The sequence below is a fragment of the Kryptolebias marmoratus genome, linkage group LG20 (assembly GCF_001649575.2).
Source record: "Kryptolebias marmoratus isolate JLee-2015 linkage group LG20, ASM164957v2, whole genome shotgun sequence".
Lineage (NCBI taxonomy): Eukaryota > Metazoa > Chordata > Actinopteri > Cyprinodontiformes > Rivulidae > Kryptolebias > Kryptolebias marmoratus.
Window position 1 is genome coordinate 10,801,958 of NC_051449.1, and position 19,931 is coordinate 10,821,888.

General features: G+C 42.1%; 3 protein-coding genes across 6 annotated transcripts in view; 1 reads left to right on the top strand and 2 right to left on the bottom strand.

Moving 5' to 3' along the window:
- The window catches only part of LOC108239651 (oxysterol-binding protein-related protein 1), a 22,748-nt gene extending 11,442 nt beyond the window's left edge, over window positions 1-11,306 (top strand). For all 3 annotated transcript variants that reach the window (XM_017422500.3, XM_037981964.1, XM_017422501.3), the window contains 13 exons: window positions 432-600; window positions 2,048-2,240; window positions 3,895-3,970; window positions 4,930-5,064; window positions 5,178-5,275; window positions 5,360-5,542; window positions 5,618-5,725; window positions 5,983-6,072; window positions 6,214-6,340; window positions 7,140-7,253; window positions 7,338-7,461; window positions 7,555-7,645; window positions 8,073-11,306. In XM_017422500.3, coding sequence (XP_017277989.1) covers window positions 432-600; window positions 2,048-2,240; window positions 3,895-3,970; window positions 4,930-5,064; window positions 5,178-5,275; window positions 5,360-5,542; window positions 5,618-5,725; window positions 5,983-6,072; window positions 6,214-6,340; window positions 7,140-7,253; window positions 7,338-7,461; window positions 7,555-7,645; window positions 8,073-8,175 — 1,611 coding nt within the window. In that variant the 3' untranslated portion in view covers window positions 8,176-11,306. The remainder of the gene's footprint in view (window positions 1-431; window positions 601-2,047; window positions 2,241-3,894; window positions 3,971-4,929; window positions 5,065-5,177; window positions 5,276-5,359; window positions 5,543-5,617; window positions 5,726-5,982; window positions 6,073-6,213; window positions 6,341-7,139; window positions 7,254-7,337; window positions 7,462-7,554; window positions 7,646-8,072) is intronic.
- Window positions 10,459-17,887, bottom strand: LOC108239652 (tetratricopeptide repeat protein 39C-like). Of its 2 annotated transcripts, none has more exons than XM_017422502.3 (14): window positions 17,446-17,887; window positions 16,416-16,464; window positions 14,907-15,035; window positions 14,650-14,767; window positions 14,169-14,559; window positions 13,739-13,907; window positions 13,529-13,622; window positions 13,340-13,447; window positions 13,149-13,258; window positions 12,923-13,046; window positions 12,745-12,842; window positions 12,426-12,530; window positions 12,290-12,328; window positions 10,459-11,171 (listed from the first exon to the last, which is right to left on the bottom strand). In XM_017422502.3, exons 1-14 carry the CDS (start codon window positions 17,592-17,594, stop codon window positions 11,106-11,108), a joined length of 1,749 nt encoding a protein of 582 aa, XP_017277991.1. In that variant the 5' UTR covers window positions 17,595-17,887; the 3' UTR covers window positions 10,459-11,105. The 2 variants fall into 2 exon arrangements, with proteins under 2 accessions (XP_017277991.1, XP_037837894.1); XM_037981966.1 differs by having other exon boundaries at window positions 12,274-12,328.
- Window positions 17,888-18,299: 412 nt separating this feature from the next.
- Window positions 18,300-19,931, bottom strand: part of LOC108239640 (laminin subunit alpha-3-like) — a 58,503-nt gene continuing 56,871 nt past the window's right edge. The window contains exon 77 of the mRNA XM_017422465.3: window positions 18,300-19,617. Within this exon, the coding sequence (XP_017277954.1) occupies window positions 19,475-19,617 (143 nt within the window). The 3' untranslated portion in view covers window positions 18,300-19,474. The remainder of the gene's footprint in view (window positions 19,618-19,931) is intronic.

Sequence of the window (19,931 nt, forward strand, 5' to 3'; positions counted from 1 at the left end):
CCCCCCATTAGTTTTGTCTTTGGTTTATTTAGTACAGGCTGCACATCAGCTGCAGACGACAGGAAACGTTGATCTGTCCCGTCCCACAGTGGCTTCGCTCAGGTTGCTCTGAAAGGACACCTAATCCTGGGCCACAGAGCTTTCTGAAACTGGGGTGTATGTTTCCACCAGAACGAAACAAGATCAGTTTGCAGTGTTTAAAACAATGTCCTGCCATCAGCACCACCAGGACACACACATACACACACACTGTGGCAGCTGAACAAGCAGATCATTACTGTCTTGTTGATCAAACTCCACTTTCAAATTTGGAAGCAGTGTTGATTTTACTGCTCAAATGGATGTTCGGTAAAATGTTGGTTTAGCAACAATGAACAGATTCTTGTTGTTGTGTCTGTGTTGTTATCTGGCTCCTCGTCCTGTGCTTACAGGTGTGGAGCCTAAAGGTAGAGCAGGAGGAGGAGAAGAACAAAGCTCTGACAGAAGTGCTTGAAACTTTGACAACTGAGCGCCAAGAACTCAAACAGTCCTTAAGTAAGATCAGGAGATCATCTACCCTCTCTACCCTCACTGAAGATGACTTCTATGATGCTGTGTCAGGTCAGTAATCCCTACATGGGCAATTATTACATGATAAACAAACCAATGAACATCACATTTAACATTTTTCACTTCGATTTTGACTGTTAAGCTCATTCTTTTTGGCAAAACTTCTCAAGCAGTGTCAAAACGGATGGAAGCTCTTCTCTCACAGTATGATCCTGCCACCACCATGTTTGACTATAGTTCTGTTCAGAGTTAATTCTTTGTCTCGTAGACCATCATCGTCTTTCTGTCTCTTGGTCCCTCTCTACTCTTGGTCTAGCATCAGTGCCTTCCTGAGGATCTTTTTGAGATTAGTGCCTCAACCTGATGAATTTAAGTTCTGTCCTTGTTCGTGGATGATGGTACGTTGGAGCAAGACATGGATTGATATTTGGGGCCATTGTTTCAGTCTCTGATGGTAGATTTTTCTGGTCAGTTTGTTACAACCCTCACATATGGTTATAAGATACAGATAATCTCCAACGAAACATGGATGAGCAGGGTGAGGAGCTCCATTGTCCATGAGGAGCTCTGTGTAGAACCACTAGGACCTAACCTCCTGGTCGCCTTCCCTTGGAGGTGTTTCAGGTTTGTCTTTAGAAGAGGAGACCTCTGATATAGGGATGCCTTTGGACCCCCCAAGATGAGCTTGGAGAATATTGCTGAAGAGAGGAAAGTCTCGGCCTTGCTGCCCTGCCTTCACGACCCAACCTTAGTTAGGATGAATGGGTGAATCAACTGATAAATCAATGGAGTCACTGGTCAAAGGGAGCTTAAAAGCTTTGCATACGTGCTTATATTTTTTAATGCACAGATGTGTAGCTTTCTAATTATATATCCTGTCAGTAGAGTTTGTCATTTCATTTAATTGAACAGATTTCAGAGATAATTAAAGCAAACTGGAAGTGTCCAGCCTATTACTAATATTTATATATAAATGTGTGGTTTAGTTAAATAAAACATTCTTTGTGATGTAGTTATATTTACTTCTACCTTAATCTGTGAAGCTGTTGCCTGAAATTCAGTCGACATATTTTTAATATCCAGAACAATAGGCTCTCATCTCTGACTAGCATATGCAGTCCATTTTGTGCATTATTCTCCTCTCCTTTGTTTCTGTGACAGCACCTTTAGTGCCACTGACAGTGCTCTGTAAGGGCGGAGTTGCATCGAGCAAACAATGTTGCAGGAAATGAAGCCTCTTTGTGTCCTCTTATTGGAACACAATCCTCAGGTGGGGTTTAGCCGGCAGCCGGGAGGCGGGGGGCGGGGGGGAGGAGAGAGGAGGAGGTTCGAGAGGAACTCAGAAAGGAGTGCTTTTATTTTTGAAGCGTATACTGTTTAGGCAGCCAGAGCTGATGCGGCTCTGAGTCATCTTCTCAAATGTGAATTTGCAAATGTTTTGCTTGAGCTGACACCTGCCCCCCTCATCATCATCGTCATCATCTTCATCATCCCACAGAGTCTGAGTCGGAGCTCTCTGTGAGCGGCTTCCTGTCTGTGGCCAGCTACTCGTACGAAGAGGACGAGGGCAGAGATTCCCCCCTGCAAAACAGCCTCCACCATCCTAGCACACACAAGGGGGCTGCCGGAATGTCAGGGGAAGGTAACCATGGCAACCAAGCAGCCCAGCACAATGGCGTGAAGAAGCACAGGTAGGACATGCTCCAGTTCTGATGTCAGGCTTGTTTACTGATTTTTAAATTGAGTGCAAAGAGACGGGGTGCTCTGAGTTTTCCAGAAAGCCTGTTACATATTCACATCTTTGTTCAAAATGACTTTCACAGCTGGACTCAGTTGGTTAGAACTTCTATTTTTGAGTAGATGGGGCACTTCATACGTGTCCCATAAAAAGCTTCTGAACTGAGTCAACAGGAGTGTAATCCAGTAGGCAGAGTGGGAGTAATGAGATGCCACCTTTCCACACAAGTCTGTTTTTTTTGTAGTCAGGTGTTCTTGCCTGAGACAGTCAATCCACAGAGAATAGTCTGTTTTGTTTCTGCTGAGCTCCAGCTCTGCAAAAAAAACCAATCACTTCAGCGTTTTTTTATTTTTCTTTTTTGAATGAAATTTTGACATTCTCTTAGGAGCCTGGCTTTGTCTTGGCCACTCTTTGTTGACTCAACAAGTGATTCATAAATAATTTAGCTTTTACTGGTTGGGAGAAGAATCTGAGAAAAGAGCCGGCCGGCACGCTAAGTTTGTGTGCAGATGGTGGTGTGTTTGTGTGTTTGTGCATTTATTTAAATTCACTCATGTCATTAAAAGATCTCTGTCATGTTTGGCTGCACATGAGCCGCTTGGCTTTCTGACACTTTTTACTGTAAATAGACATTCTTCCCCCAGTTTTCTTGATTTTAAAAATAAAAAAATTACCCAACAGACTTCCAGATTTATAACGCAATAGACTGTGTCAGCTCTCGGAAATTAGGATTTTAAAGCTTTCAGAAATTTTTACAGGGCTCACAAATTGTCTGAATAAGTACAGCACTGCGTAGTAATTATCTAGACAATAGAAAGTCCTGGTATTAGTTTAATGAAATAAATCTTCTGCTTAAATACATCTTGGAGCAGAGGGAATTGGAACAAAAACTAGGCCAGAAGTATATCCAGCATGCATCAGTGCTCTGCTCATCGTACAGATGGAGCGCCCCCCCCAAATCTCCCCGCTCCCTGCATCACTGTTTATTTAGCTGAAGTAAAGGCTTTTATGTGTGTAGCCGCTCCGGCACTCAGTTCTGAACAAGAACGCCATCTGCCTCGAGCTCGCCTACCTGTAAAACACAACATACTACAGATGTCGGCAAGACTATTAGAGGACCAAAATCTCAGATTCGGAATAAGACCAGTCATGTTTTATCATCCAAAGACCTTTTTATTTATCTACTTAAGAGCCTAAAGTCTGTGTTGAAAGCCGTTCATGTGTGCTGCGTGAGGCTTGAGCTGCTCAGCTGAAAGCACATCAGCTTACAGGTGTCAGATAACTTGTTTCCCTCCAAACACTGATTTCTCTGACAGTTTTAAATACTTTAAGCTCATAATGTTGTTGACAAAATAATGAATTTATTGTATAGTTTACTCAGTCTGGGACATTTAGGAAAAAAGGATTTAAGTGACAGGGAGATGGGATCATTTGCACAATTTATATTTAAAAGTCCTGGCTGTAAACTCAAACAGCTGGCAAAAAAAATGCATACTTTTGTATGTATAGATGGTAAATTACGTTTATCTTCACAGTAATGGATGCCATCATACTTGCACCTATTTCTACCTATGTTTATTTTGTTTTTTTATTTATTTTTCCTACAGAACTTCTCTACCGGCTCCCATGTTCTCCAGGAATGACGTGAGCATCTGGAGCATCTTGAAGAAATGCATTGGCATGGTGAGAACAGGCCAGCTTTAATCAGGTCGCCTCAGTTTTGTACACCTTACTATACTAAAGATTTGAGTTTGTCTGAAAGAAGCTGTTGAATATTGAGCAAATTTAAGTCCCAGGATCAGGTACTGAGGAATTTGAGTAAATAAAGTTTTGATTTCTTTCATCTATTTTCTCCGTTTTGAAAGCACTTTTCTCCACCACACAGAAGGATGATTTCAAGCAGTGTGTGGAGTCGGACTGAATCATTTCAAGCATTTCTGACAATTTGCTTCAGGTGGCAGCATCTGTCAATGCTACAGCAAATGTTAGGCTGCGTATTCGCAGATGTAGAAAGTGAAAACACGTGCACTTTAAGCAGATTAATTGGCATTGTAAATCTTTTTACAAAGTAGCTTTTTTTCTTATCTTACCAGCCCAGCTGAGAGAAAATCTTCAAGTTCCTAATTGGCCACTGTGGCTATTGGTCACGTGTTCTAACGAAACTCTTTTTAATAGTCACGTTAAGCACCTTTTCCCACCCTGTGCCTCACTTATTGGGTAACATTTTTATTACTGTATGCCTGTTACAGTGGCAGCTGAGTGTGTTTGCACCTGTGCAGACATGGAGCTCCAGGGGTCGCAGATAAACAAGCAACTTTTTCTCTGTTGCTCCAGATTTGGCTCTTTTTTCCTCTACACCTGCACTTTTCTCTCAAGATGCTTTTTTTTAAAAACTGGAAAGTACACCATCTGTGCAACACTAATAAGAGTACATTTTCTTCTTTGCATCTACCTCTGAGGGTTTTTTGTCCTTATCCACTTCATATATATGCTTGTCAGGCAAAATATCACCTCACAGGCTTCAGATATTAAGGTTGCAACAGATAGAATGTTTCTCTTGTAACTCAAAAAGGAAACGTACAATCCGTTGCCAAGTTATTGCTTTTTTTTTATATCTCTTCTCAAATTCTTCTCCCACTCAGGAGTTATCAAAGATTGCCATGCCGGTGGTATTTAATGAGCCTCTGAGCTTCCTGCAGCGACTTACAGAATACATGGAGCACACCTACCTCATCCACCAGGCTAATGCTGCGACAGACTCTGTGGAGAGGATGAAGGTACCTGCGATATGCTGTTCATTCCAATCAAGTCAAAATCACTCGCTGCCTTATTTAAGTAAGTCAGGTTAATCCTGTCGCTGATTTGGTTATGATAAAGCCGTGCTCTGTAGTGTGTTGCAGCATTTGCTGTGTCAGCTGTAGCATCTCAGTGGGAGCGGACGGGGAAGCCCTTCAACCCACTGCTGGGGGAGACGTATGAGCTGATCAGGTACGGCTGATGCGCCAAAGTTTTATAAGCATCAAGCCTTTGCCGGTGGACTTTCTGCAGTGCTGCTCATTTCTTTCACACCAGAGAGGATTTGGGCTTCAGGTGGGTGTCCGAGCAAGTGAGCCACCACCCTCCCATCAGTGCCTTTCACGCGGAGGGTCTCGAAGAGGACTTCGTGTTTCATGGTTCCATATATCCAAAGCTCAAGTTCTGGGGAAAGAGCATTGAAGCTGAGCCCAAAGGCATCATCACCCTGGAGCTGCCCAAGTCAGTATATTCCTTTTTAATTCAACTTTATTTCATGTTACTCGTGTTTCACTGGCTGATTCTTAACCTTCACAGATATAATGAAGCATACACCTGGACGAACCCCACCTGTTGTGTCCACAACATCATTGTCGGTCAGCTTTGGATTGAGCAGTATGGAAACGTGGAAGTGATCAATCAGAAGTACGAGATATTGCCCTCTTTCTGCTGTGTTTTGCTCGTATGTGTCAAAATGCGCTCTCCTGGTTCATCTACATGCACAGACATTCTGCAGAGGAATGGTAATCTACGTTTAGATCTTGTTTATTGATGATGGAAGCCGAAACTGGGACAGTTGCCATTAGAACAGAGGAGTGTCAGCAGGATAATGAATGTTTGAAAACTTGCAGAGGGGAGATAAGTGGAAGAGAGTCGGTAAACAGGCTGTCACTCCGTTTCAGAACCGGAGAGAGATGCAGCATGGCATTCAAGCCCTGTGGCCTCTTTGGAAAAGAGCTCCATAAAGTTGAGGGATACATCCAAGATAAAAGGTATCGAGTGGTTTCTCATTTATTACTTTGTCGTTTCTAAAGTGACGTGACAGCTTGCGCGTTGTTTTAATTAAGAGATGTCACCTGAAGCTGGGATTTATTAAAATCTTTTTTCTTTTTCTTTTTTTCTACATGTTGCAGCAAAAAGAAGCTCTGTGCAATATATGGCAAATGGACTGATTGCTTATATGCAGTTGATCCCGTTACTTTTGAGTCCCACAAAAAGATGGATAAAAAGAATTCCGAGGACAAAAAGAACAACAAGGAGGTAAGATGTTTCCCTGATTCAGGTACATGGAAAACGTTGGATTGGATTTGGTTGAAGGGTTGTTCCAGAAATTGTAACAGCTCCTTTCTGGATGAAATCTTTCTCCATTTTTCACTCCCTAATGTTAAGATCAGGGCTCTGAAGGGGATGAGATGCTTTTTGTTTCTAGTATTTGGCTTGTATGTTTAGGAGTGTGTGTGTCATTCTGCAGGTACATTCTGTCATCATGTATACACAATACCACCCTGATGGGGATTTATAATTTACAAAAAATAGCCCCCCTCAGCGATGAGGAATCTAAATGTTGCAGTTCTAGGTATTTACAAAAGGAACCCCTGCAATTTTTCATGGTGACATCTTCAATCTCTCGACAAGGAAACTGCTTTTTATTTGTGAACTAAAATTCACGTTTGCAGGTTTTTATCTCAAATTAGAACATCTGCTTTTAGGCTGCTCCTATTTAAGACAGGCTGGAGTAGTTTTTGACAATTCTAAGGTGAATTCTGAGCATCCAGTCTGCAGCGTCTGCCTGCTGCTAATGAAGAGCTGGGTGAGCACATACGTACGAGATGCACCATGACAACCTTGGCTTGTTGCTATGCACTCTTAATGCAAGGTGTCAAGATCAAACTCAGTTGATTCAGCTCACGCATTGTTTTACTCTTTTTATCATCCTTTTCTTATAACTTCGTTTAATTGTGCACTGAACTGAAAATAGTTCATTTTGTTTAGAATGTTTTGCTACTTTATCTGTAACAGCATGCTTGTATTTCACTGTAAACCATTTTTGTAACCTCAGAGCAGCGCCGATGAGTCCGAAGAGATGCCTCCACCTGATGCAGAGACGGTCCAAGTCATCCCTGGAAGTGAGCTCGTCTGGAAGATAACGCCTCGGCCGGAAAACTCATCCAAGGTTCTGAGCAGCACGAGGAAACGTTCCTGGGAGGGACCGTGTTGAGCAATTTTATGCATTTTATGATTTTTGTCTCTGTTGCAGTTCTACGCATTCTCCACCTTCACCATGCAGCTCAACGAGCTGAGCAAGAGCATGGAGGGAGTCCTTCCTCCCACAGACAGCCGCCTCAGACCGGACATCCGTGCCATGGAGAATGGAGATATAGGTACAGTGTTTGTCTTGGACCTGACTTTCTGGCATGCTACGACCGCTTTACTATCATTGACAGTGTCGTGTTTTCTATATCCTCGTGTTGTAGATCTGGCAAGCACAGAGAAGAAGAGACTCGAGGAGAAACAGCGGACGGCCCGTAAAAATCGCTCCAAATCAACAGAGGAATGGAAAATAAGGTTAGTGACTGAAAGATGCCGTCAACAGTACATGGTTGCTCGTTTTCTGATACCAGATCTGCTTTAACTTCCTGTCCCCTTGTTGTTGTCAACCATGCACTGACATTTACAATAAATGTGAAGGAGTTCTGCACTTGGCCCAAGGTTTGGTTCAAAGCTTTGCTTTAATCTCTGGCCATGGTTTGCTCTGATGTGAAGTGCTGCACGACACCACCCTCCTCAGGACAAAATGCACAACTGCGTGTGTTCTTCCTGGATATTTGGTTTCAAAAAAAGAAAGGGCAGCAGCATTTTCCAGCTGCACATTATATCTTATTACCTTTTTGTGTGTGTGTGTGGGCGTTTCTCTGTGAATATTTTATCTTAGTTGCCTCAGTGTTTATTTTAACTCATTAGTGTCTTTTTTATTATTATTATTATTTTGTAGGTGGTTTCAACAAGGACCCAACCCACACAACAAAGCTCAGGACTGGCTCTACGTGAAAGGCTACTGGGACAGGAATTACACTCAGCTGCCTGATATTTACTAAATGTGAAGAAAAGTCCACAGATCTACGCATAGATTCTCACTTTAAACACCTTTAAACATAATCTGCTGCACTGGCGATTGCACTCTCGGCATTCGCAACAAAACCACGGACTCCATACAGAACGGCAGGTAGTGTAGATCTGTGTGAACAATAAAGCACAAAAACTCTTTATTTATTGTGGTTCCTAACCACTTAAAGCAAGGTATTAGCATGTAGATGAACTAGAATGTATTTTAGAAATATTTCATGTTAGATGGAGTGTTTAACCAGCAACCTCGGTTTAACTGTAGTTAGGTCATTATTTCTCCTCAGTCATGGGAACACTTTACTCATCAGTGTGAGCGCAGTGAGGAGGCAGCAGCACTTCAAACGGCGAGGACGGAGCTCGTGTTTTCTACTCACAGCTGTCACACTGATTGACACTTGTACATGCATATTATGCGGCGCAGAGTTTTAAATGGATAGAGTAGATTTGCCTTTGTTTCCAGCTGATACAGTGAGTGGTGCAGATATCTAATAGTCTTTAACTGAATGTGTTCAGATTTTTTTGTTTTTGCCCTGTTGCTATTTTTTTAAGATTGCGTTCTCTGATTGTAAATGTGTCGAGTTATATCCCAGCAAACATGTCTGCTAGTAAAATATTAGATCTAGTAAAATGAGCAACATAGTAGTTATAATGAAATGATAAAACACCTTAATTATATGCTGTATTTAGACGTATAAAGAATAATGGTCTGCTTGACCCTGTAGCACTTTTTTTTTCCTCATGAAAGCAGAGCAAATGGTTCTGCTCTTGTAGATTTGTGGGTGTGAAAAGGTGAAGGCCTTGCTATAGATGAATCCAACTGATGCTATTTTTAGTGCGCAGTGCATTGCTCTATCATGAGAAATGCATGTGCATAAAACAAAAAAAACTATGCAAGCCTTACCTCAGTCACAGTCTGACCCTGAACCTTTTCCTCACCCTACTGCTAGCTGCTACATGTGAGCGTAATGTTTTAGTTTGTCCTCGTCACTTTTTGAACATTAAACAGAGTTTCTATTGTTGCTAAATAAAAGCTTACCGATAAAGTTTGTTTATCCTTGTTAGTTTTGAGTAAACCGTGTGCACCCTGCGCTTCTCGAGTGGTTTCTGCTCCTGCTGCTTCGTTGATTAAAATTTGTTTTGCCTTTCTTTTAACCAAATTAGCATCAAATGACTGCAGACAGGATTGTGCACAATCAAGGTTATAAAAATCAAACATGATGAAGTTTTGTTTTGTTTTTTAGAAAGTTAAATTTAAACTGATCAGGACCTGGAAATTCTTATTCTAAAGGGGTCATTGGAAAGCTTTGAAAAAGAAAGCAAGTTGTTTCCTTTAAGCTTTCTGGATTATGACCTTTTACAAAAGAAGAAACTACCCAGATCCTAGCAAATGCATCACAACAGTCTAAATGTCTTCCTGTTTTTTGGTTTCTACAATAATTCAAGTGTGACATACAGTTTAAGCATGTTTAGCTTGTAATTTCATGTAATTTCAGGTCTTCTAGTAAAAACAAAATCTGCCCATCAAAATGTTATTTACCATGTTTGTATCAAGAATGAATATGTTGAGTTTGCTGCTCCTGTTCAGATGTAAACTGGAGCTGGAGCTGCTGCTCATCTGTGGGCTTGTTTTTGTCTTCACAAAATGAAATCTTGCGTCCGATGGGCCGTGGTCACTGATTTGGCTATTTAGGAGCAAATTTAATTTCCTCAACTTCATCAGCTTTTAGTTTGATTTTTGCAGGGTGTTTCAGGCTGTCAACAATCTGCTCTGAATTTTTGTCATGCAGCATTTGAATGAAACTGAACGGAAACTATTGATCTGCAGAACTTCACATTCGACCTGCTGCTTCAATCAGGGTCACCTGGAGTCGCACATTTCCATAGCTACTACTTAATGACGCAGGAGGCTTTGGACCTGTCCTTTACCTGTCCACGTTTGTGTCATTGGATGGACATAAATGTTCATCTAAATTTTTTCCAGACTTTTCTTTTCACCGCCAACCTCAGATTTATGACTTGCATCTTGGAAGTAAACTCTGAAAGTGAATCTCTTTCAGCCCTAACAGTGATTTCGCTGCCCTTGCATCACTGCCTCTTTGTGTTTTTAGAGCGCTCATTAGCAGCAGGTGAGGGAAAAGTTCAAGACTTGAAATCGATTTAATTTGTTTCCTTTCAAACGTGTCAAATTCTGATTGAATGGCGCAGCACATAAACCAAATCTCTGCTTCTGAGTACAAAAAATAAATAAATGAAAATGTTGTTTTACAGTGTTTTTATTCATCTTATAACAAATATAAAGTAAAACCAGTTTACAGGAAACAGTTTTATTGTGCAATTAGGCCACTTGGAAGTGGAGCAATGTTCGCACATTTTATTAAAACTTCTAGTCCGTGTATATTTACACCAAAAACAAAATCTTTTCTTATATCTATGAATGAGCAAAGTCACAACAGCACAAATGCTGAGCAACCAAACTTTTCTACTGGCTTGACAGACATTCAGAGTTATGGTTTTCTTTTTTATTTACTTTGCTAAATTAATACTTAAAAGTCCCATCACTTAATCTGATCTGACTTCCTGCCAGGTATGAAGACAAATCGTTACCTTTTCAAGTGGCTGATGCCTTTCAAAAACAGACTTTAATTTGACCTGATCAGCATCTACTTTTAAAACTGAGACAATAAAAATATGGGCTAACATTTTGTGTAGTCCAGTAACGAATAAATAAACCCTTTCTTGTATTTCTTCATGAAATATTTGTTCATGTTCAAGTGATGTTTTGGCTCAGAACATCAAAATAAAAACATAAGACGTGTAGTGAAACGTTGGGGTTCGGAGTGGCTTCCTGGTTGAATTTTCTTCTATTTTCCGAGGAGCGTCAGGGCCGAGCTGCTCCTCGCGTTCAGGCGAGAGCTGAGTGGATTCGAACATGGAGTCTGTTCTCGAAGTCATAGCCAGCATAGTCCTCCTGCACAGAACAAATGATGCAAGAAAGTGGGGGAATATTACTTTGTTCGAGCTCCTCCATCTCGGCACAGACAGATCAATGCACTCGCTGGCCAATCAGGGAACGGCACGCTCATTAAAAATAGACGGCAGCGCAGCCACAACCTGGCCCCTCCTGTGCGCTTGTCAGAAATAGGTACATCTCCTCAGTCACGCAGTGACGGCTGCTCCAGCTGCAGAGATCTGTCTCCGGTATAAGTCAGCTGCCAAAACATAAACGGAGTCGATTCTGCTGCAGAGGAGCTCCCCGGCTCGGTTCAGGCAGAGGAAACCGCACCTAGATTCTCCATGTGCTGGAATGCACTCAGCTTCGCTACGCTCGATTTCCTTCTGAGGACAGAAAACGCATTTTACCTGAACTAAATTCGGCACCAATTACTCTATTTGTCTTTTAAAGGTCAAGCTTATCCCTGCTTTTCTCAGCCTAAGACACCAGGCGCCATATTTGGTCGCCAGTGGAGGGACAGAAAGCTGGCACGGCTTCAACCAGCCGCTGCCAGAGTTTACGAGGAACATGAATTCCAGTTGTGATTGTCGCTGTAACTCAGTGCTGTCGCTATTAAGCCGGACATCTGTGTATGTTCCAGAAAAAAATCCTCCCTGAATTTTTGGTTTGTTTGTTTAAGCTTCATTACCTGGTTGCGACTACTCTTGCCAGAATGATGCAATCGGACTTCCTGTAACCGCACCTCCTACGTAAAGCCAACCCACTAAAACCTGCTCGCTGGCTTCAACGGTCTTCCTCTTTTCACAGGTTTCCTGATCAAGGAGTGAATCTTTTTATGTCTCACCTCCCTCAGAATGATAATGAGCTCATCCTGTAACGTTCCTAATTAAAAAAATAATCAGACAAGCTGAGTACTACTAATTTGCCCCTAATTTGAAAAGGCAACATTTTGATTACAGAAACCTTCAAGCTGCACTGCAACGGGGGAAAAAAAAATGTACTAATTGAAGCTGTCAGAAAACAAGTGCTAGGAATCGTCTGAGTTGAATTTAGCTTCAAAAAGACACCTGGATTTGACAACTTTAAAAAAATTTAAAAAAACAATAACGTCACGTACAGAAGGCTTACTGTACCTTAGCCTGAAGCATTAGCATTCGGCCCTTTTCTGCAGTCTGGAATGAAAAAGATATTTAGCTCATGTGACTCCCCCCACCAACTCGCATAAAGGAAGCCGTCTCCCTCCCAAACACACAGAAACAGAAAATCTACCTCAGGGCTGTTGAGCAGGACACAGGCCAGTTCGTAGCAGGAGTAGGGCTGCACATAGGAATTGCTCTGGTGACCCACCTCATCTCTTGCAGCCAGATGGAAATACTGTTCAACAAAGAAATATAAAAAAGGGGAGGTTAGATTCAGTCACTGCCTGCTAAAAAAAAAAGGAAGAAATTAAAGACAACTGGTATGGCTAATCTAACACTCGCTGACAGTGAGTAATTATGAGTGAATGGATTAGCTACAACCGTTGGCGCAGCCATGAGGTGCAGCGTATCGTGCTGTGCGACAGGTGATTATTAATCTACTCGTGTACCTGCATGGCATCTTTGGTGTTATGGAGACACTTGTTTATGGCACCGAGAAGCAGATTTTTCAGGCCAGCACACGAGGCGTCATCAATCCCCTGCAAGACTAAAATCAAACCGATAGTAGGTCGAGCGCCAAACGGAACCACAGCCATAATCGTCTCTCACAGAGGGCGTGCGTTTTACCGTGCGTCATGGCCTGCAGCTTGGCAGTGGAGCAGTTGGGCAGGGCTTTCCACAGGTACAGAATCTCAATCACAGACAGAATGCAGAGCTCTTTGGTTAAACTGGGCCTCCTGAGCTTCTCAGACTGAGAGAAAAAAAATAAAATAAAATTAGTGCGTTAACGTCATTGATTTTTATTGCAGTTTATGTCAAATAATGGGGAAAATGAGCCGGATATGTTACCTACCCTCTTCATGGAGAACACCTCTATCTGATTATTCTTGCGCTTGAAAAGCTTCTGAACATCTTTGAAAGCTAAAACGGCTCCCTCCAGATCACCAGTGGCTCCTTGGCAAGCTGCAACAAACACCGCAAGTTACCAGCCAACACGGAGCTCGCCAAACGCGCTGAAAGCCTAATTCTCCTGTAATCCAGTACCTCCTGTTAAATAGGCGTAGTAGCACTGGGACCAGCGAGACTCGGCCTTCAGTCGCTCGAACGCTCTGTAGGCCTCTCTGTAGTTCAGCTCGATCATGCTGCACCAGCCTGAAACAGGCGCAAATCGCACGTTACGGCACAAAAGTAGCTTCGAGCAACACGGTGTGAGCTCTGAGGGGAAAATGGTACCTATTTCATATAAACACACGTGCTGAATCTCCCTCTGGTCAGAGGCCAGCTCTAAGGCATCGCGGAAGGACGTCAAGGCACTACCGATCTGGCACTACGAAAGGAGGAAGTTTGTGGCGTGAGTTACAGTGAGCTTTCGCAAATCGAGACCAGGCCGCGCAGCCGATCGAACAACACCGAGGCGAAAAACACCGTCTCCTCTGCCTTTACCTCGAGGCGTTGTATTCGGCCTTTGAAGAACATGAAGAGGGAAGAGTTTGGGTAGATGGCCTCTCTTTGTTTAAGGATAGATTTGGCTTCTAGTAGGCCTGCGTGCGTGTCCGAGCCATCCAGGGCGAAGAAAGGCTGCACCACTGTGTGGTACCACAACAGGGCCAGGCTGTAAGGCAAGCAGAAAGGATTAGGCTCCCTCATACACTGGATTAAAAGTTTTAAAATATACCTTAGCTGAGTTTTAATGTCCACACTTATGTCTAAGGAAGTCTTGTGAAAACAATCAAACTAAAAATTATTTCATAACAAGATCAGACTACAAAAAAAAGCTACGCTGCAGTCCTTGAGTGCGTGCTTCAGGAGTTTAGAGGACAAAGCCAAAGTTCACATTTTGGTTACAACCAGTCATACTCACTCACATACTCACGTAGCTAATGGGGCCTTCATGTCCTTACTTTCGCTGGCATACGAGAGCGCTGACAGGCCTTGATGTCGGTCTCCGGGGAAGCCCAGCAGGTTGACGATCTTCAGCAGGTGAGGCGGCACCATGGAGATGCACAGGTGGAACAGGCCGTAACCGAAGCTGACCGACCCTTTCAGCCGATCCAGCGCCTCGGGGCTGATGCCGTCCAGCCTCTGGGCTGGACTCGGCCCGGGCGAGGAGGAGCGACCGCGGCCGGACGGGTCAGAGGCGGAGGACGCAGACGGCTGTTCAGAAGCCCTCTTCCCGCCACCTTCTTGTAAATGCGTGATGTCATTGTAACATTTGTTGTACATCTTCCAGGCTTTGCGGAGGATCCAGCCTCCTTTGATGTATGCTGCAGACAGAAAGGGAAGCACGCCATCCTTTGCCAACCGCGATTAAAAAGAAACCGACTGATCGATATGATTCAGAAACGCCAAAATACCTGACAGCTCTTGCTTGATAAAAGACAGAACTGCAAGGTAAACTTGGCAGTCTGCAATGATGATCTGCCTCTGGAGTCGGTCCATTGCAGCCACCCCTGACCTCTGAGAGTCCATGTGCTGAAACAAATATATATAAACAAACACATAAGAGACAAACATAAAGAGACATGCAGGAAAAGCAACCCGCCGATTGTCAAATGGACATTTATCATATGCTATACAACCTACTAAATCAAAACTGAAAGCAGTCACTCACACTCCGTTTGATCTTGTTCTTGATGGTTTCAATGACACCGGTGTTTTCACTTTCACACAGCCTCTCTGTAGCTTTGAGGTCCTCGAAGGCCATCTGCATTTTCTCCTCTTCGAATGTCATCACTGCATTCTGCCAAAGAAAGCACCAAACTACAACTTTACAAACTGAATTATGGTTATTCAGGTGTTGTAACAAGGAAGCAAGAGAAGCCAAATCATGGAGGACACCTTCGGCTCAGCAGTAAAAACGGTAATCTTTGAACTGTTTAGATTTCCTTTTCTTTTAAAAACTAAACTAAACCATTAAAAAACACCTTTCTGATGATCCACAGTTGTATTTGCAAAGTGTACCTTGACCTGTAGGTACTTACAGCAGATAGTACAATGATTTTATAATTTGATGCTCCTGTGATTCCAACACATTAGAAACCAGAAACAAGAAATGTCACACTAAACGTCCTCCAGTCTGAGTTCAATCAAACTGCTTTGCTCTTTTCTTTAAATCAATGTAACGTCATGATAGTACAATTTACCCCCCAAACTACATTTCATGTATCGTTTTGATTGGCCGTTTTTGTGTAAAAAGGTTAAATTCCTTGTGAACTGTTTTACAGAACAGAGAAGTGAAAGATCCCTCGGTTACTTTGACCACATCACTGGTTCTTTCATTTTTACTTCATGAGAAGTTCCTCTCTGCTTTCGCTCAGCGCTGAGAAGCATTTTGACCAAGGTCAAAGGATTTAAGCTGTTCAGACGAGAGGCAACCAACGCATCGCCATTTTAAAGAGACACAACAAACATTTTCTTCTTTAAACAGAATCAATCATTTACAAGAAAATCCAACATACAACACCAGTCTAAAGAAACAAAACTATCTCTTTTAAAAATGAGCGCTCAAATTTACACTTACACTTTGATTTTTTGTTGTTTTTGCATTTAACTGCATAAATCATGAGAGGCTTGGGACAAGACTACAGCTGAAGGACCTTTAAAGTAATATAATAATTAAATTCATTTGCTAGATTTGATTCAAACATCACAGCGTTTCCTAAAATAATCTAACAGGATAAAAAGCTAATAAGTCACAAGTGTGTTTTAGTGCCAATATGGTAATATATGGGTGCAAAAGACAAAATACAGAAACAGTTTTGTGCCTGGTAATGAATCTATGTGCTTTCAAAAGTAACTAGGGCTGCACGTTATGTCACAAATTTAGTCATCACAACATCAGTGAGCGCAAACAACAGCTTGGAGGAAATCAAAGACCATTTTATCCTACGTATTCATGTTCTGCATGCAAATAATATTTTTGCTTAATGCGACAGACTCTCTGGCCTTCATGTCCACACCTGGTGTACATGACAGCGAAGACAGAAGAGAAAGTGAGGAAAATGTGGGGTTTCTCGCAATATTTAGCAATGGCCCTAGAAGAAACAAAAAGACCCTTTGTCTGCGTTTGGACCACAACTTCAGGCTGTGTCCTGGGACGACTTGTTGCTTCTCTACTCACCAGAAAACTCACGAAGCTGGCCCCGAAACTCATCAAAGGACTGTAGTTCCTGAAAAAGAGCAACAAAAAGTTGCGTAACATTGCAAAAAAGGGCCCACGAACGTGCGTTATGCAGGTTTCACTGGCTCGTCAAGCATTTTTGTGTAGACGGGAACAGGTGAAGACACATTCCCCCCCCTTTAAACAGTGGCACGAACAGGCCCAGACACAAACGCGTGTGCTTGAGACTTTCATTTCCCTCCATGTTTTCTCGCTGATGCAGACCAAAGCAGGATGACACTCGGTGCTTAGATTAATTAGTGGGAGTGGTGACATTTTGCTTTCCACCGGGGGTCAGAACCCATTGGGGCTGCCCTTCTAAGGCATCAACATGTAGGTTGAAAGCTAAACCCTTTGCTTAAAGTGACCTTATTATGACAACCCAACAGGGCAGGAGAACGTTTACATTGTATGCAATTAATCAGAGGGGTTGGTTAGAGCAGGGACTTGTTTATTTTAGCATTATTAACCTCTTTAGTGTCTCATAATCACATCACTGAGCAGAATAGGAACCATATTTACATTAAGATCCTACAAGGACCCTTCTGATGCAGCTGACAGACAGGAAGCTCATGTGAACAGATGCACAGAAACCTTTTGTAAAGTGACTAACAGCCAGTGACAGGCATTTCAGGAAGGACAACCTGTCAGACAAGCAAACCAGAGTCAATACCTTTAAAGCAAGCACAGCAGGCTGCCTGGCACGAATCACAAGCCGACCATTTTAATAATTAGTCACGCAGCATTTATGCACACAAGTCTGCCCTGAGTGGGAGTGTTTACTTAGAGTATTTAAATAAAGACAGATCCATAAGGTGTACACAAACCAAGCAAATGTGACACGGATGCTGAATCTAACATGCCTTCTTCTTCTTTTTTCCTGTCTGCATTGCGTATGCTGGTTAATCACAAGTGTGTAAACATTAAACATGCCACTGAAGTGGAGCTCAGAGGGGGCTTGTGTTGTCCCCTGAAGTGGACCCACACCGACCTGTATGTCCTGAAGAGCTCGTCGCTCTCCTTGAACCCGTTGTTCAGCAGCATATTGATTCCTTTCAGAGCCAGCTCCGCGTCGTTTATCCGGTCCGCCTTCTCACCCTCGGAACCCCCCGGTGCCGCTGCTTCTGCCGGTTCCGCCATTTAGGACATCCGATGCGGCCGGAGGCGAGGAGCCAAACGCGGCGGCTGGGGAAGCAGAGGTCGGTGTCTCTGGACAGTTTACTTACAGCCAAAATAGTCTCCGCCCGTGGCGCACTTCTGAACGAACCCTGTCATGTCGGTATATTTCTATGAATATATTTAAATACGGAGACTGGACCACATAAGTAACTACAACCAACTACATGACCTGACCGCCGTCTGACGCGTTTTTGTTCCGTATTCTGCCGCCTGTCTGACCGGCGGGTTGTGTTCCTGCGCGGGCAGGAAATGTGCTGCCTTCAAGTGCGGCCCGGAATTCTCATGTTTCCGATCAGCACGCAGACAGAGGCGACGCGGCATTCAATGTAAAACTGATAAAATAAAAGAAAGATAAATCAGTCCGTGCAAAGCAGCACCGGAAGTTGTGAAGGCACGATTTCATGTTTTAAAATGTTTGTCAAAGTCACTTATCAATCTATCCGCTCGCTGTTGACTTTTTGGCACTTCGATAATTCAATGAAAAATAAAAATGTGTCGTTTCTTTTTCGTGACATAATTTTAGACAAGTGAAGCTCTCTTCCCATTTCCGGTTGCAATTACTGGAGTTTATAAGTAATTAATTTATTTACATTTTGTTATTTTTAATAATCTCCTGACACCCTTGCATTGAAAAAAATGCACACCAAACAAAAGATTGGGTCTCAGAAGGATATAATTTGATTTTTTATTATTTCTCTACAACTTTGGACTCCACTCAAAGCCTTATTTTGATAGGGAAATAAGATAAGATAAGAAAAAAATGCAAGTTGTTACCTTGAACACACTTCAAAATGATCATGTTTATGGCACAAAGAAGTAAATATATGAATACTGATGGAACAGTTTTTTACAAATTAGTCATCATAAGACAGGAATGCATGTCTAAATGTGTCCAATTGTATTGCATTTTACAATTTACACATAAAATCTTATTTATTCTGATATAAATGTACAAAACAAGTCAGTAAACACTTGCAGTTGGATTTAAGTACTTTAGGTACATTTTGTTCAGCGTTATATTTTTTGAACTTCATAACAATGGTCCCAAACATGACTGACTAGAACTGTGGAACTCATGCTAAGGGCATAAGTTTATACTTATTATTTCACTGAGAAAAAAAATGCAACATTCATGTTCTTTTATAGTTTAGCTACAATCAAATACAAATAACTTTTGTCATGCAAAAGGAATGCAAAATGGGGAGGTAAATCAGAACAAAAGGTGTAAAAAGGGAAGAAAAATGTGCTCAACCTGGTAAAATACAGAATTCTGCATGCTGGCTTGTGGATATATATAGAATAATACCTTGGCAACCTCTGAAATGTCACTGATTTAAGCACCGTGGGTGTAAACAACTTATTCTAATAAACTTTGGAATCCAATAATAATTCAAAAAAACTATAAACAACTGATATAAGCTAGTTTTCTTCATCAGAATTACAGCACCATCAAAAAAAGGTATGATCAGCTTTCTTAAAGTGCTGGGTTGTCCATAATAAAGTCCTTATTCAGTAGATTCTGGCAGCGGGTGAATCAATGGACCAACACACCTGCCTGTGCTCCACTGTTAGGAAATGCTCCCACAAGTGACACGAGACATGATTGTTTTACAAAATAAATACAGACATTTTTTTTACCACAGCAGTAAAAACTATAAACCTGTAAGCTGCTGCTCACGTCTCATTGTTCTTCACGCACATTCATACACACTTAAACGCCTGCCCGGTACACACACTCTGACACGCGAACACATTCTCGGTCTTTTAACAGATTGCACATAGCTGGTGGACGACATGGTCCCGAAGGTTTGCTCAGTCGTGACGCGATGAGATGTTCCTGCTCAGCCCGGACACTCTTTGAGGTTGACTGGGCCGAACACGGCTGACGACCTGTCGAAGGAGACCGACATGTCGTTGATCTTCATGTCCTGGATACATCCCACGAAGGACGATCGGACAGGAAGCGTCTGGTGCATCAAGGTCCCTGCAGGAGAAAAGTGCAGGTGGTCAACCAGGTGAACATTTTCCCTGCTCCAACCTATTTGATTTATATTTACAATTGATTTCAATGCTTTTTTATACAAAATAAACTATAGAAAACATCTCCTAAAATCATGTCTGTAGATATTGTAACTAAATTTTTCATTTTAATTGAAGAACCTTCATATTTTTCGCTATTTAGCCTGCATTTTAATAAATTCTGTGTCATAATATATATTTGTTATGTTTAATTATCCTAAGTGCATAAGCTTGATTTAACCAAAATAAAAACACAACTTTTTTTTACTGATTAATACA